Here is a 15,828-nt window from a genome sequence, read left to right on the forward strand (position 1 = left end):
CACTCTTTGAACATGAAACATATTTTAAAATGTGTTTTCATTAGAAGCTCGTTTTTCCCCTCAGCATTTGAATGCAACTCGTCACGTGACAATAGCTGTCAGCTCAGGGGAGGAACAAAAACATGGCGGTGTGCATAGCAGTGATCGCTAAAGAGGTACCAATTCTTGTTTAATTTCTTTGCCTGTAGGACTTTTTTTTTTTTTACATTTTACAGGGTTTTCATAGCGTCATTAATCGCCTGTATATGATTGTCAGCTTTGTCTTTCACCAAAATTAAGCAATCCAACAAAGCTAGTGCTAGCATCGATAATGGCATCCTGTTACTACTTCCCACTCCTATTATTTGATACTTGAGCGATTTCTTTCTAAATACTGCTTTTAGCAGTTTCATATTTGTCTTTTGATGTTTTCCCCCCAGAACTACCCGCTGTATATACGCAGTGTACCCTCTCAAAATGAGCTGAAGTTCCACTACACAGTTCACACCTCTCTGGATGTGGTGGAAGAGAAGGTCTCAGCTGTGGGCAAATCCTTAGCAGACCAGAGGGAGCTCTACCTGGGACTGCTCTATCCAACTGAAGACTATAAAGTGTATCCTCCATTTTTAGACCTCAGATACTAGTAAAGCACTATGCCAAATAAAACGTAGATGATCGGTTAGGTTTTGTGTAGAAAACGACAAATGTGTATCCTTAACCGGAAGAAACAGATATGGGTATGTGACCAACTCGAAGGTGAAATTTGTGATTGTTGTGGACTCTTCCAATACATCATTGCGGGACAATGAAATACGAAGTGTAAGTAAATTTAGTTTTTAAGTAGTTTTGACTTTTAGCTAGGAAGCGATTGTGTTAACATTTACAGATAGAACTTGTCTTTTGGATCCTCATTTCCACTAAAGTCCTACGCATCACCTTTAGCCCATGTCCATCAGGTCACTCTATTGAGTATCTTAGTTGAATGGCATTTCAGACCTGTATGCAACTTATACCAGTCATCTTTCCCAGTGCATTAATCATATTAAAGGGTTTGGTTTCTATTTTTTTATGTCAAATAGGTAACTGATATGCAGTTTGCATTTGTCTAATCTTTTACCTGTGATTACATTTCTTCCAGATGTTTAGAAAACTGCACAACTCATTTACTGATGTAATGTGCAACCCATTCTACAATCCTGGGGACCCCATTCAGTCAAAGTAAGTTAGTGTTATACATTTACAAACATATTTCACAGGAGGGGGGGGAGGCTTTGAAATGCATTTTAACATTTACCTCATTATCCAGGGCCTTCAATGGTATAGTTTCTGGAATGATGGTACAGACAGGCTGACTTCCTTTCCAGTTCACCTTCTCTGTTGAGCATCCACTGTACATATGACCCTCTCTTCTGTTTACATGTTGCCTTTATTCTTGGAAAAAAAAAAAAAGAATCGGTAATAAACTCAAATGCTGTTGGATACCAGTGTGTGTCTTTTACTACACTTTGAGTGTTCAATTATTTTTTATTTATTCATGTAGCAAAGAGCTTGTCAGTTACACACAGAGGGGTTATACATTACAAAACAAAACCACAGTTTTTTTAAAAACAGATGCAACTTGAGGACCGTCACATGCATTCACAGCAACAAACCTATATCGCATCAACCCCAGTCAGCTTTTGTCAGATCTTGCCTAGGAGTCACACTGGTCAATCCTAGGCATCACAATACTTAAATTATGCTGGAAAGCATTTAGAGTTTAAAAATCCCTTCCAGCCAGCCAACATCTGCTAGTGCTAACGCTGCTGAGGGTAGTGCTGTCCACTTGACGCTGCCCCGAGATCCTCAGATGGTGGTGTGATGAGAAGGAGGCAGGGGTAACGTTTCGTAGTTTGTTCATGGTAGTCCATGTGACCCCACTGTCTCTTTCCCGCTGATGGTCCTCCATAGTAAGGGTGGGGGGACTGGTGCTGCGGTCTTGAAGACTGGTACCGGAATCTGCCTCGGGAACTGTTCTGGTACCTGGGGGGACGGTAGCCACGGCCTCTGCCTCTGGTGTGACCTCCTCTGTGTCCACCCCTGTCCGTGGTGCTGATACCGGGCATGTTGGTTCTCTTAGGCAATACCTGAGAGTCAAGTGATAAATCTGTTAAAAGTTCAGTTCATCCTCAAAATATGTTGCACAGCATTATTCATTAACTGAATATAGCTTTTCACACTGCCCAATGAAATGCACTGTAAATGTAATGCTTATGTAGCTAGAAAGAGAAAAGTCTTAATTTGTTCACTGGATTCAAGTATTGTGGAAACATTCCAAGATTTCAATTGTTCGGAGTACATTTACCCCGCAAGGTAACAAAAACAATAAGTTCCGATTTCAAATTCCAGGAGCACCGCCTAATGCTGCATTTCAGATGGTGATGTAGGCTTTTACTTTAAGCTAACTAACCCAAGATGTAGAGGAAAATGGTAAACAATGCTTGGGTTCAGGCAAACTGCAAATTCATTCTCAGGATAAACACTGCTTTAAAAAAACAGAAGTGTAAAGGAAGGCCAAAACTACCAGCTTAACCCAATCTAGCAGCATTTAAAAATATTTGCAGGCCAGACAAAAACATTTTATTGGGCCGCACTGAAATCCAGAGGAGGAACTTGATGTCAAGGTTATAGTAGATTTCAAGATTACCTTCATCTATGGTTCAGCAGCCGAATCCTTTCTAAGCGCACTTAAAACTTTCCCTTAAATCTTTGTGAAAATGACCATCAAATCAAACACTGATATTCTGAAGCATTCAGACAAGGATAAACAAAAATTTGACCTTCCATCACTGGAGTTGTGAGACGGCTCAAAGCTATCATTAGGTTTGAACAAGCCAGCAACAATCCCACCGAAGTCTGAGGGAAATGGATGGAAAGCCGGTGAGCATCTTTCTAAAAGCAGACGTCAGAGTTTATAGATTCACCTTAAGAACCCGTCCTCTGAACACAGTCTCATGCAAACCAATGGCACTCTGCACAGAATCTCGATCAGAGAACTCGATGTAAGCAAAGCTGTAAAAGACGAGAAGGAAAAGCAGACTGTTACAGAAGGCCTGAATGTTTCCATTAATACAATAATAAAGGGTAAAGAATGGTGGATATAAAAACTAAGCCCTTTCACCCTTTGGGATGGCCTGAGAACCTGTCGCACAGGATGGTAACTCTGTTTACAGGACCACAGCCATTGAAATGGATCTCCAGCTCATCTGCAGTAGCTCCATAATCTACCTGAAATTTGATCAATGGGTCAAACTAGAATAATAAAAATAAAAAAGTCATACATGTTCAAAATGGCAAACAATCCTTACATTTCCAACATAGATTGATCGGTTGTCTGCATCTATCCTCTCTTCAGGAGTCATACTGTAGAACGGACCTGAGTAAAAACAACAAAAATAAAAAAAGACATGCAACATGTCTTAATCACCTCTCAGTTTTAGCAAGTAGCCACTTTGAAATGTTGCCAAATCAGCAGAGACAAAAATGTCTTATCTGATAGCATCTCAGTTCTATTGGAAAAGCAAAACAAAGGGAGACATGAGGAGATGCACAGAGACAGAAAATAGCCACAGGCAACAAGACGGACACTTCTGGTTCTCTGGAGCTCACTGCTTCGTCTCATTGGGCAGTGATGAGGCACATGTGAACACCGTTGTGACCACAGTGAGGTGTCGCAGGTGTTAGCCAGATGGGGGAAAAAAAATAAATAAAAAATGTTACTTTAGCCACCCAAAGGCTGCAATGCTACACACCTGGTCTAAAAGGAAAACGTTACTTTATAGAGCCCCCGCCAAGAGCATAATATGCATTTAGTTGCACACCAATAATGGCACGACAAACCGCCTTACAGATCAGATGCAAAAGTCGTCTTTCTTACCAGGCCGGGGACTGCTGGTCAGGAGCTGCATCTCCTCTGCATCACATCTCTCCTCTTCCTCCTTCAGTTTTTCAGTCTCTTCTTCCATTTCCAGCTCCTGAACCCTGGCCTTGATGGCCAGGAGCTCCTGAAACGAGGAATAGCAAGCATTTCAACCTACAACGGTGAAAGCTGACAATATACAATTAAGTCGAATGAGTGCATAAAAGTCTGAAGCCAGTACATTTAGAAATTTGACATTTCCTCGTTCTTAAAATCAAAAGTTGTCAGTCCTTCCCTAATAGAGTATTCAAGCCTATCAGGTTGTGGCCTGAACCAGGGAAAAACCATCACAAATTAGATACAATTTTAAAAACGTCTGTTTAAGCCATTTGCTTAGGTTTATACTTCATCCTATTTTATGCATGTTCTCATCACTGTTTTCTTTTATGATTTCTTTGTTCATCTGTGACCCAAAATGTTATTTTCCTTGAGATCATCTCTTTTTTTTAAAAAAAAAAAGTGCTTTCCCAACAAATGACTCATTCATAAAAATATGTATAGATGTTTCCAAACATAACTTGAACAGTCTCTGAGATTTTGATAGCATGATTAATAATTTAATAATATGGGTCAGCGAATGCCCTGAAGAAACCCCATAAGCTTTAAGAATCTTTACACATAATTTTAAGACGAGCTGCAAGGTTTGCACCTACATAGTAACTGTATTATTCACCTCAATCCACATCTATTAAATTGCAAGATAGCTGTGCATACTGTGCAGTTTACTGAAACATTACTGAATAGAAGGTCTATGTGCGTCCTTTATTTCTTCCCCCCCCCTTTTCATTCCTTGGAGCCTCGCTTTAATAAACACGCACAATGGATACCATTTATATGGACATCTTTTCAGCTATTTGGGCGAAAGTAAGATGAACCGTAGTGTTGAATGAACGAATGAATGAACGAATATTGCAACGAGCAGCAGATAGCTTATGTTACGGAGAGCTAATGCACTTGCTTGGCCTCTGTTAGCCTGGTACCCAGCAGCATGAGGCTAGCATGTAGCTCTCACCTCAGCTTTTGATAACAACGACAATGCCCGCAATGCGTGCGCGCTTGTGTCGGAGTGTGGTAATCATGGCGTGACGGCCCCCTTTATGCTCTCCACGTAAAGACAAGATAACTCACCGGGTCCTCGTTGAAATGCTCACCCATAGGCTCGCCCTCAAGGTAGCGGTACTCCAGATGATTTTCCGCCATGCTCACTGCTCAGACATATTAGTACCTGCAAAAACCAGCTTCAGCTTACCGAAACGCTAACCTACAGAAAAAGAAAACTCTCTTTCACCGGAAGGAAATTTGGTTGGGAGGCTAATAAGCATCACCTGTGTTTGAGGCTCGTCATGACGCGCTGGAGGGACACAGTGGAGGCCACGTGACAGGGATGCAGGAGGAGGAGAATGAGAGAGGGAGGAAGGGAGGGAAGCTTGCTCCCAGGGCCGTATCCATACCGACTGAGGCTGGGGCCTGGCGCGGTGGAGAAGACAGTATTTTCTTCACTACAGAGGGGTCAGGCTGAAAACTATGTCATAGTATCACCTCCATAGAACACCTATCTCACATAAGAATGTAATATAGCAAAGAGTGTCAGTAAATTGAGCTATTGACCCACCTTCTATATTCAAGATATGGATATTAGGCGATGACACATTTTTAATGTGGCTTTTGTTTATCTCTTGCTGTGTCAAAGATAAATAAGTTAATGTTTACGCATACATTATATATATATATATATATATATATATATATATATATATATATATATATATATATATATATTTTTTTTCTTCACAAAATGTTTGTTTTACTTCTGGAAGTTATTTGAACGGGGAAACCTGTTTCCACCGGTACAAACACTTTAACTTGATGCCATTCCAAACAAGCAACAACTTAACATAAACAGGAAAAATAAAATATGCTGCAAACCTATCAAAAGAAAAAAACACTGCCAAATGCAAATGCACATATTTCATACTTTATGTCTCTCTGTGAATTAAAATATGAATGCTGCAGGTACAAAGAATCTTTTGAGAAAGCTGTCATTTCTCTCAGCATCAGCTGGATTCACATTCCAATAAAACTAATTTATCCATAAACTATTTATTAGCATGTTAATCCAGTGTCACACATGGTACAGTACATCTTCTAATAGTGAACATGGCCCTGGCATTTGTGTTTGGACACATAAATTGTGTCCATATACAATATAGCAATATACATTGCTGTCCCACCTCTGGGCCTCCACTCCACTGGGCCTCCAGTTCCAACTCTGAATGAGGTGCATGGTCCCATTTGGGAAAACCTGTACATTTATTACATTTATTTTAAACATACACATTTACAAAAAGGAAACATTATTATAAAATAGTGCAGTTATTGAAGGCTGAGGTTATAAATGCATTCATAATCTGTTTGTTTTGCATTAAAATGTTTTCATTAGTTTAATTGCATTGGTTCACACTGGGAAAAGGACTAATACAGGATTTAACCCCATGTGATCCACGTTATTCTATTGACTCAGATGAATTAACCACTCGGGTGGGCCAAGATGATATACCTTCATTGTGTTCTTTTGCCCCTGGTCAGGAAACTCTTGCAGCTTATTCTTGACACATCATCTGGGCAGAACTTTGTCTTGTGTGTTGTCTGACAATATCAAACACACATTTTCCAGTATGAGGGACCTGTGAGGATTCTCCAAGTATTCTGATCTTGAGTTCTTGTGAAGTGTGAAATATCTTGGACAAAAAAAAAGTGTTAACTTAAGTATGAGTATTTTAGAAAAAAAAAACACTTAAGGTTTCTTTGCTATATTGTGGTATGTATTAAGGGGAATTGGTCACCCTTTTAGTTTACCTCCCTTCTTTTTGCAGAAAATGCTTACTCTCAAAGTTGAAAGATATTTTATAAAGATATTTAATTTTACTTTTGCATTTTGGCTTATGCTTAACTTGCGTGCTGTTTTAATGTTTGAAAGGCACTCCTTAGACTTTCTCATATTAATAAGCTAAATTGAAACTGTGATGTGTTAAGATCTATTGATATCTTACTCCAGAAATGTTAGAGTAAACTGATCTATAATAACCCTACCCCAGTGATGATGACTGAGCTGAATAACAAAGAGAGAGATTTTCTTCTTCTAAAGATGCTATTTTAGGAATACATCTTCATTTAAAATGAAGAAAAGGAAGGAGAGCGATGGATACGTCATTTCATGTTTTAATTACACAGTTACATTGTTCAACACAGACAATAACCTGAATTAGAATGTTTTACAGCTTCACACATCCAACAGAGCGAACAGTTAAAAAGCGGTATTAGCAACAGGGAGAGAAGCATGCAAGAAATAAATACAAATCAGAATTTAATTCCTCTGGCACAGTTTACTTCATCTAAAAATGGCAACAGGACTGTTGGAAGAGAGAAATGAAACAAAGCGGGAAAGATCTCGAAAGCGCCAGCCTTCCCTACAGAAACATGTCTCTTTTTTTCCGCGTCAATGTATTGCACAGTACAGTATAGAAGGCGTCCCTACACATACAAAAGCATAAACTTGTGTTCAGTTTATGTGAAGTTTAAAAACAAGATCATTCTGAGCCATGGCTTATTGGAGAAAACCGAGTGCTGCGTCCACTGTTTTGCCACTTCAGCTTTTTTAGTCTTCGGAGCCTGTTTCACAGGAAGGACGTGTCACCATCGCACTGGCCGAGCTCTGAAACTTTGCGAGCAGATCTACAGGTTGGGACAAACATCAACCCTGCACTTAGTTGACCTCTCTGAACATGTGTTTTGCCCATATGTGAAACAGATCAAATGTAGCTGATGTAAAGAACTAGCAGACCCCTGAATAGCAGGGTCGCAATGCGTCTTGACAGAGAAAGTAACAGATATTTGCAATCTTCAGAATGATGACTTAAAGAAGGGGTCAGGGAGGGGGAGTCTCAGTTTTTTTTTGTTTTTTTTTTAATAAAAAAAAAAGCTTAACAACGTAAAGAAGAAAAGATGCAGCTTTTGGTTGATTTTAGAAATTTGTACACTGTATATTGGGTTTGGCTTTATCTGAGGGCTTACTCACAGGCAAGGAGGTTCACACAAAGCACTTCAAGAATTGAATGGAACTGTCACCCCATTGTGTTATGATGTGGATGCTTATATAGACAAACCTGCACAAAAACTGCTGCTTTATTTATTTTTATTTTTTTTTAATCAATACATCACTGTTGTTTTTCTTGAATGTTTCATTAAAGCTCTGAAGGTTTCAAGTAGTTTGCAGAGAGACATAAAGATTTTTTTTTGTTTGTTGCTGTTGCTGTAGCTGTTTGGTTTTGTTCTTTATTTCTTTCTTTCTTTTTTTTTTTTTTTTTACTAAAAGACAGGCACGCCACCACCGCAGACAGACACAGACTTACCACATATTCACTTTAACTCTGCAAGGCTTTGTAGCTATAAGAACACACAGTTGGCAGGCTTTTTCTAAAGGAGACGCTGCTGTTGTTTACAGAGAAGCACTGCTCAATATGTAGTCAACAAGCACTTTGATTGCTTGAGTAAGAATCCACATCTGAAACTCAGACGTTTTGTTTGTCGATTGGGCTCTCCTGGTGTGTGTTTTTCAGATATACTTTGGTTGACTGGTTGCCATCTGTCATTTCTTGCCATGTTACGGTCTACAATGGCAAACTAGTACTTTGGTCTGTGCTTTTATTGGTTTCAGACAGCAAATGACATGTCATCACTGATTCTGGGGTTGGTTTGGTAAAATGCAGGAATAACTGGATGTGTGTCTACCAATAAATCTCAACAAAAGCTGTTTTTTTTCCTCCCTTAAAATAAAAATGCAGCTCAGTGAAAATGGATATTTCTTTTTTTGTCCACATCATGAGTAATGACAGCTCCTTTCAGCATGGATTCATTTGATCACCTGCAAACGTGATTGTGTGCCCATGTCTGCTCTCAAGCCATCTGTGTGTGTGTGTTTTTTTTTTTAAGACCAGGTCAGCCTCTCCTGGTGGTGCGCTGTATGCTCACAGGAGGTAGCTCGTGTCAACAGGGGGCAACGGGGGACATGTGGTGGGTCTGACTGACAATTGGGCATCGGGAGAAGAAAGATGTCACAGAAAAACGACTGAGTTCAACACTATAACACAGTAATTATAAAACACATACATGAATGCTACACATAGATGCAGGGGTACCTTACAGCTTATCTGAATTTTAGCTTTTCCCAAATAGTCCAAAAAAAAAAAAAAAAAAAATCATATATTTCTGTTTAAAAAAAAAGTTTGTTTTTTTTTGTTTCTCCAAGTTTGGTCCAAGTGTAAATGAAGCTAGCCATGTAGGGTTTCCAATGATCAATAAAAAAGGCAATAAGTCCGTATTGGAGAGGCTAAAAAAAGGTACTAACATGTGGAACGAGGCGAAGCCGCTCTCTCGATCTGGAAACAAAGGCCTGCTCCACGTATGCAGCTTATTTCTTGAATCACATGTTTAATAAAACAACAAAGAGGTCAAATCGAAAAACAGAAAATTAAAATGACTTTTGATGTGAGCTTAACACTGGCGTATCACTTTCCCCTACAATAATGGCAAAACGTGTTGCGGTCAGATTGATCAGAATGATCAGGATCATCATCACGGTAACTAAAGAAGATCTGACTGAAATAAGCTGATTTCTAACGGATCCATCACTTTTAACCCCCTGTTACAATCGACTATATATTGGGATGACCCAGACCAAAACGGATAATGTTAAGTCGCCTGGTGCAGGCCGGAGTTACTTTACGTCTGTCGCCAGCAGTTTCATGACACTTTGTACGAGTGAAAAACAAATGTACTGTGAGAAAAAGTCATGTTCTGAACTTTAAAGGTTTTTGTTATTTGGCAAACACATTTTTGGACCTTTTTAAATACTATGTACATTCACATTAAGTTACTGATGTTGCTTTAAATATATCTATATGTATCTATATTATATGACACCCTATGGGCAGTTGCTGAGGTTCCATTCAGTAGCTGAATTCTCTTCATATTGCACCTCTGTCCTCTCACTGTCTTACAATGCGAGCAATACAAAATATTCTACAAGAGGGGTTTCATCTCATCAATATAGATACAACAGTTCAAACAATAAGTACAATGTGGGGCTTCCTTTCATAGACAAACATCCCTTCCTCTGTTGTGACTGCTCAACCCAAACTTTGAAGAAAATGAAAGGCAAATAACCCAAAACAAAGTCCTTTTTTTTTTTTTTTTTTTGGATATACACAAGGGCAGCACATGTGGCATCAGCAATCAGGAGACATTTATGAAAAAAGTGAAAAGAGGAAGAATATCTACAACCAGGTTCAACCCTCCCCTGCGAGTGCTTGGCAGCTCTGTCCAAAGCAAACGCGAGATTTTGGGGGGGGTGAAATGTGAGTCCACTAGTTTGGGGGCGAGCAAAGAAGGGATGAGGGGAGGTAGAAAGAGAGGAGAACAAAGTTTACACCGCCCTGTCGGCTCTTCTGAACTGCGAGTCATGCTTTGGAAAAGGAAGGAGTGAATGTAAAGGTAACAGCAATTCCTCAAAATGTCTCCTCCTTCTGAGTTTTTTGTTTAAAAAAAAACCCAACAAAAAAACAATCAACTTTTAAGCAATCTCCTTGTACGTCTCCATAGTATGCAATGCCTTCTTGAACAATGTCTCCAAGCTTGTGTTGAGGTTTTTCGGAGCTCCGTTGCCTTGTTTCTACCTCTGTCCCTTTGAGGCCATGTAGCATTTTCTTTTTCTTTCCTATTTCCCTCTTTATGTCCTCGCTACCATTCACAAAAGAACCACACTGTGGCAGGGTTTCCATCAATTTCATCAAGTGTTTCTTGTAGGCAAGTTCACAGCATTGTCCATATTCACTAGTCTGGGCCATCGCTGAGGAGTCGCTGGAGTTTTATCCAGGCTGCGGGAGGCAGCTGCAGATCAAAGCAGGTCACAGTTTTGTGTTTTTTTGTTTAAATCTCAGTCGAGATGCTGCTCTGCAGCTCCTCCACGCCTGGTCCTCTCAGGGCTCGCTTTTCTGCTCAGGAGGTGATGTTGCTTTGTGTTTGGTTATAAGATGAGTGCTGCTCTCTATCAGTTATGTTTCTTTTTTTTTCACTTTGGCAGTGTAATAAAAAGGTTTGGATCATGTTACTTGTTTCATCTTTGAATTTATTTGGGTTCATTATGGTGCAGAGAGGTGAGTCCGGTGTAGATTTTCTTGGCTCGCTAGCAAGGTAGTTAGCAGTTTAAAATTAACTTATTTCTCATATCATCATCAGCATCATCATCATCAGCACTATTCTTTACTCAGAATATTTGGACTTATCTTTGTTTTCCGTTAAAGCCAGAAAGAAACCTTTAATAAATACTAAGTTGTGTTTCTGAGGAATAAATTGCACCACAGCTTGTATCCCTTCCCACCTAGGTTTTGGAGCAACGTTATGACTTTTGCCTCTTTATTATGAAACTGCAGAGTTGTCACATCTGCAGACTGTTAGTGCACATTTCAGGGCTGGATGCTGTACCTCCACCGGTGCTAAATTAAAGGGGACATCCTATCAAGTGCTACTTATCTCTCATAAATGCTGCCTGATCACAGCCCCTAACTTCACCACGCCTACACAAATGAGGGTGAATTTTCAATTCAAAGCCTATGTTCTCAGCAAACAAATCTGATATGTTGAAGCAGACACTGCGAGATGCACGCTTTGCACCACTGGTTGAACCTCTGGTTGGAATCCTTCTACTTGTGGTCACCGGAGAGATAGAAAACATCATACATGGTGAGAAAAGCTGTTGGTTGTTAAAGGATTTATCACAGAGCTTGCAAGTAGAGCGTTATGAATAAGGGTAGGAAGAAAGGAAGTTGTGTGCAATGCAGATTCCTCAGTTTTTTGTTTTTTTTGTGTGTGTGGAGTGTGGGCACTGTCATTTCAGTACGCATGGACGAACAGAGAGGGCTCAGACGTCAGCGTGAGGTGGCATCCAGTAGGGCAGGGGTTGCTGGGGTTGTGGAGCGAGAGGCACTGCTGGAACTGCTCTCTTTGGGGCTGGCGGAGACGCTCCCGCTGCCGGCGCCTCCCACAATACTGCTCTGGCCCACCAGGGAGAGGGGTCCTGGAGGGGTGCTCTCTGAGTGGGTCGGTGGCGCGCTGGAGGACACCGAGGAGGTGGAGGAAGGGGTGCCCAGGGGAACGCTGCTGCCCCCCGGCAGCCCCTGCAGGCCCTGACCACAGACGTGGTGGTGTTTCTCCCAGTCTTTGTGTTGGCAGAAGGAGCCGCAGTAGCGAGCTGTGTTGCAGCCGCTGCACGTCTCGCTGGCTTTCCTGCCGCAGTTCCAGCAGCTCTGGGGAGACAGAAATGAGAGACTGGATCAGGGGCCTGCAACATGCAACTCCATGCAACTTGTAAGTTAGACCGAAACGAAGCAGGAAATCTGCAAATATGTATAGTTCACTTGTTTTAGGAAAGACTAGTTGGTCTCATCGTAGTTTGTGAAATATATTTGAGTCTCCACAAAAGGATGAGAATAATATTTATTGTAGAGCTGCATTTATTAAACATGGATTTTTTTTCACTTATTTAACATAAAAAACAAACAAGGTGAACGTTTATTAAATTGTTTTCTTCGCCTTTTTTATCTAACTTTCTGGCAAACATTCAATTCTAAATCAGTAGAAATGTTTTATTTGCAAACATCCGAATTAAACTACTGATATAAAAACCACAATCAGTCAATCAATTTTATTTGATTGTGTGTAACAGTGTTTTACAGGTAAAACACCAGACATTTTGTACATATGTTAGGAATGACCAGATCTTATGGCTTTAAAACAATTAAGACAGTGTAATAAACGTGCCGAATGTGTGTTTATGGTGAGAGAAATCATACCAAATAAGTTTAAAATAACAAAAAATTATTACTTGGATAATAACTTGACTTTAAAACTTTATGTATTTTATGAATTTGACAAATATGGTGTGAATAGTTCTGTGCTTGGATAATTTGAAAATACTTGCAATGTAATCTTAGTGGGATTTTTGATTCCAAACAAACATTAGAATAACATTAGATTACTGGTGAAATGGATTATAAAAGTTGCAAACCCTCTGGACAGGTCAGTTGGTAGGAAGTCTCCTCTGTGTTACATCAAAGCCCATTTCCCTCTTTTACACTTTTTGTCCCCAATAGAAACAAAAAGTCCTTATTACACTTTGCTATATTTCAGATCCACAGCTGTTGTTGTAGTAAGTGAGTTTGGTCCAAGGCCAGCTGATCTGCTACCAGCAGGTGGTGGTCAACTGCTCCCTGAAGACATGAACCGGGCACTTTGCCCCAGCCCATCTGAGTCTGTCTGCTTGTATTCATGCAGAAACAGCAACATTTAGTATAAATTAATCCCAATATAACCACAAGGTCTTAACTTTTTACAATTTTAAACCATAAAACCTCAGATAAGAGGTTTTATGGTTTTATGGCGAGGCTGGCTTATTTAGAGTGTTCCTGTTCAACATGTGCCGACAGATTTTCTTTCTGGCTTGAAAGCTGACCATTTTCAGCACCACTCATTAAACACAGAAGGTGGATTTGGATAAATGCGCTCGAGCCTCACCTCGCTGGAGTCTTCTTGCTGGTTGATGACCGTCAGCGCGTCTTCGGAAGCTTGTCTCTTTGCCTCGGCCAGTGCCCTCTCCATTTTGGATCGCTCAGCAGAGATCATCTCGTGAGCCTTCCTCTCTGCGTCTGACACCGCCTTCTGCAGCTCTGACATGGCTTGCCGCTTCACTTCATTCACCGCCTCCTCTGAGAAACACAGAGAAAGAGACGGGGGGCCTTTAACGACTGCATCTCGCAGTGCCTGCTGTGACACGCTTTCTCTGAAGAAGGACTTCCTTCTTCTTCACTAAATAGATATACACAGTCCAAGGCATAAAGGTTTGGCCAAAAAGGCGAAAAGATCAGATTTCAAAATGAATTGAAAATTGTCAACATTTTGTTTACAGAAGCTAATCTGATTTCATTTTCTCATTTGACGACTTCGTTTTAAGATAAGAATAAGCACATAAACTTTCTTAATCTATATGCATTATTATGCTGAACAACCTAGAAGTTGCATTGACTCCTATTTGAACCATGCCATCAATTTCCCACGATAGTGCAAGAGTTTTTTTTTCTTCTTCTTCTTTGCTTCATCCCTCCACCTGCTGAAGAAAAGCTTGATGCACAGAATGATGCTCCCACCACCATGTGTTACTGTGGAGACGGTTTGTTCAGGATCATGTACGTTATTAGTCTTCCACCGCATACTTTTTAATTTTAGGCCAAAAATTAACATTTGGTCTCATATAAGTGGAGGACCAAGATTGTGCTGCGCCCCTATGTTATGTGTAATTGCAAACTGCAACCGGGACATGATTAATAGTCGTCCTGTCAACTACTTTTCCCACCTGAGCTGAGAGTTATCATGGACCTTTTGGTTGCTTCTCTGATTAATGCTCTCCTTGAAAAAGTTGGATCTGTATTGCTTTACTTCAGCATTGGAAGGAAGTGCACAAGAAATATAAAGCAAATTAATCCTCACATTGGTGTGTTCGTACAGCAACAAGGATTGCCAAATATATCCCGCTCATTAATTGAGTGCTTTTTGGACACTTTGTCATCGTCAGATTCCCCCTGCTATTCACACCGTCGAAGACAGCAACATTTTTACAAAGAAATAAATGCTGCATCTTGCTCTCCCTCCAGATGTGCGATGGGCCTGCCAGGTGTGTTAGACCAACCAAGTAGGAGGTGAGGCTGATGATGTTCTCCCTGCCGCTCCCCATTTCCTCCACTCCATGTTTGTCTGAGAGGGAGCTCGTAAATATCTGTCACTTTTCCTCGCCTATCCACTCAGCTGTTTCCAACTACACTGTGCAGATGCAAAATAAAAATAAAAAAAATACAGGAGGATCCTTATCCAAACCCTGCTATAGGTGTGCATGTGTTCCTACTCTGTGTGGAAAATATTTACTCTCTTAAATCTTTCTTCTGGTTTTGTGTTTTTTGCAAACCCTAAATGCCTCAGAATATCAAACCAATTTCAAAATCAGAAAGGATGAATACAAAAGGTAGTGTATAAATTATGATTTTATTTATTAACAGAAAAGGCTATCCAGCCTATGTGAGCTGGGGGAGGGTTATTTTTTTTTTTTCACTGAGCTTAATTAAAATAAAAATCAGCATTTTTTATTTTTTAAATCCTGTTAACACAAATTCACCCTTCCCAGGGCTTTCTCGCATTCTGCCACACTATATGCATTATTCCAAGCTTCTCAACTATCTGCCTTAATGCATGCACCACTAAGATTAGTTTGCAAATTTAATTAATTCTTATCAAGGAGACTGCGTAGCAGATGCTGGGGCAATTAGCACTTAATGGAAAACACTGGGGCAGCAATATTAACGTTTTAATTCCGCAGAGATTTGGCAAGTCCCTAAGACGCGTTATTACTGGCTGCTTTTTCGCACTTCAGATCCGAGATCTCAACCTCAGCCAGACCAAAGACGACGTCTTTGGTTTTAATTAAAAGGGAAAAAAAAAAGAGTGCCGCAGCTCAGCGAGACAAAATTACCTGGCTGCAGAGCCAGAGGTGACACATAGGCACACAAACACCGAGAGGTGAGAGATGCTGAGAGTAAGATGTGCTACTCACCCTGCTTGTTTTGGAGGTGCTTTAGAGCTGGGGAAAGCGGCATGCTTGTAGTACCTGTATGAAAAACAACTGCAATTAAAAGAGCCTTCCCTGCCGGTGAAAATGCAGCACAGTATTTTTGCCGACAGCAGCAGCATCTTTTCCTCCGCAGGGTATTGGAGTATGAGTGCAACATAATAGT

At 40.4% G+C, this 15,828-nt stretch overlaps 3 protein-coding genes across 8 annotated transcripts in view; 1 reads left to right on the plus strand and 2 right to left on the minus strand.

Moving 5' to 3' along the window:
- The first annotated feature begins 46 nt into the window (after positions 1-46).
- trappc2l (trafficking protein particle complex subunit 2L) lies at positions 47-1,458 on the plus strand. Its single transcript, XM_015004124.2, has 5 exons — positions 47-155; positions 420-592; positions 711-798; positions 1,118-1,197; positions 1,286-1,458. Exons 1-5 carry the CDS (start codon positions 123-125, stop codon positions 1,329-1,331), a joined length of 420 nt encoding a protein of 139 aa, XP_014859610.1. The 5' UTR covers positions 47-122; the 3' UTR covers positions 1,332-1,458.
- Positions 1,459-1,483: 25 nt separating this feature from the next.
- Positions 1,484-5,353, minus strand: pabpn1l (PABPN1 like, cytoplasmic). Of its 2 annotated transcripts, XM_015004095.2 has the most exons (7): positions 5,263-5,353; positions 5,066-5,162; positions 3,896-4,022; positions 3,327-3,394; positions 3,140-3,246; positions 2,943-3,030; positions 1,484-2,105 (listed from the first exon to the last, which is right to left on the minus strand). In XM_015004095.2, exons 2-7 carry the CDS (start codon positions 5,135-5,137, stop codon positions 1,776-1,778), a joined length of 792 nt encoding a protein of 263 aa, XP_014859581.1. In that variant the 5' UTR covers positions 5,138-5,162; positions 5,263-5,353; the 3' UTR covers positions 1,484-1,775. The 2 variants fall into 2 exon arrangements, with proteins under 2 accessions (XP_014859581.1, XP_014859573.1); XM_015004087.2 differs by lacking the exon at positions 5,263-5,353 and having other exon boundaries at positions 5,066-5,249.
- Positions 5,354-7,140: 1,787 nt separating this feature from the next.
- The window catches only part of cbfa2t3 (CBFA2/RUNX1 partner transcriptional co-repressor 3), a 42,466-nt gene continuing 33,778 nt past the window's right edge, over positions 7,141-15,828 (minus strand). For 3 of the 5 annotated variants that reach the window (XM_015004043.2, XM_015004027.2, XM_015004062.2), the window contains exons 10-12: positions 15,648-15,701; positions 13,565-13,755; positions 7,141-12,297 (exon numbers count right to left, since the gene is read on the minus strand). In XM_015004043.2, coding sequence (XP_014859529.1) covers positions 11,920-12,297; positions 13,565-13,755; positions 15,648-15,701 — 623 coding nt within the window. In that variant the 3' untranslated portion in view covers positions 7,141-11,919. The remainder of the gene's footprint in view (positions 12,298-13,564; positions 13,756-15,647; positions 15,702-15,828) is intronic. The other 2 variants (XM_015004054.2, XM_015004035.2) reach the window with 1 other exon arrangement.

This window comes from Poecilia mexicana, unplaced genomic scaffold, assembly GCF_051168715.1.
Source record: "Poecilia mexicana isolate PSO_F unplaced genomic scaffold, ASM5116871v1 scaffold_3, whole genome shotgun sequence".
Lineage (NCBI taxonomy): Eukaryota > Metazoa > Chordata > Actinopteri > Cyprinodontiformes > Poeciliidae > Poecilia > Poecilia mexicana.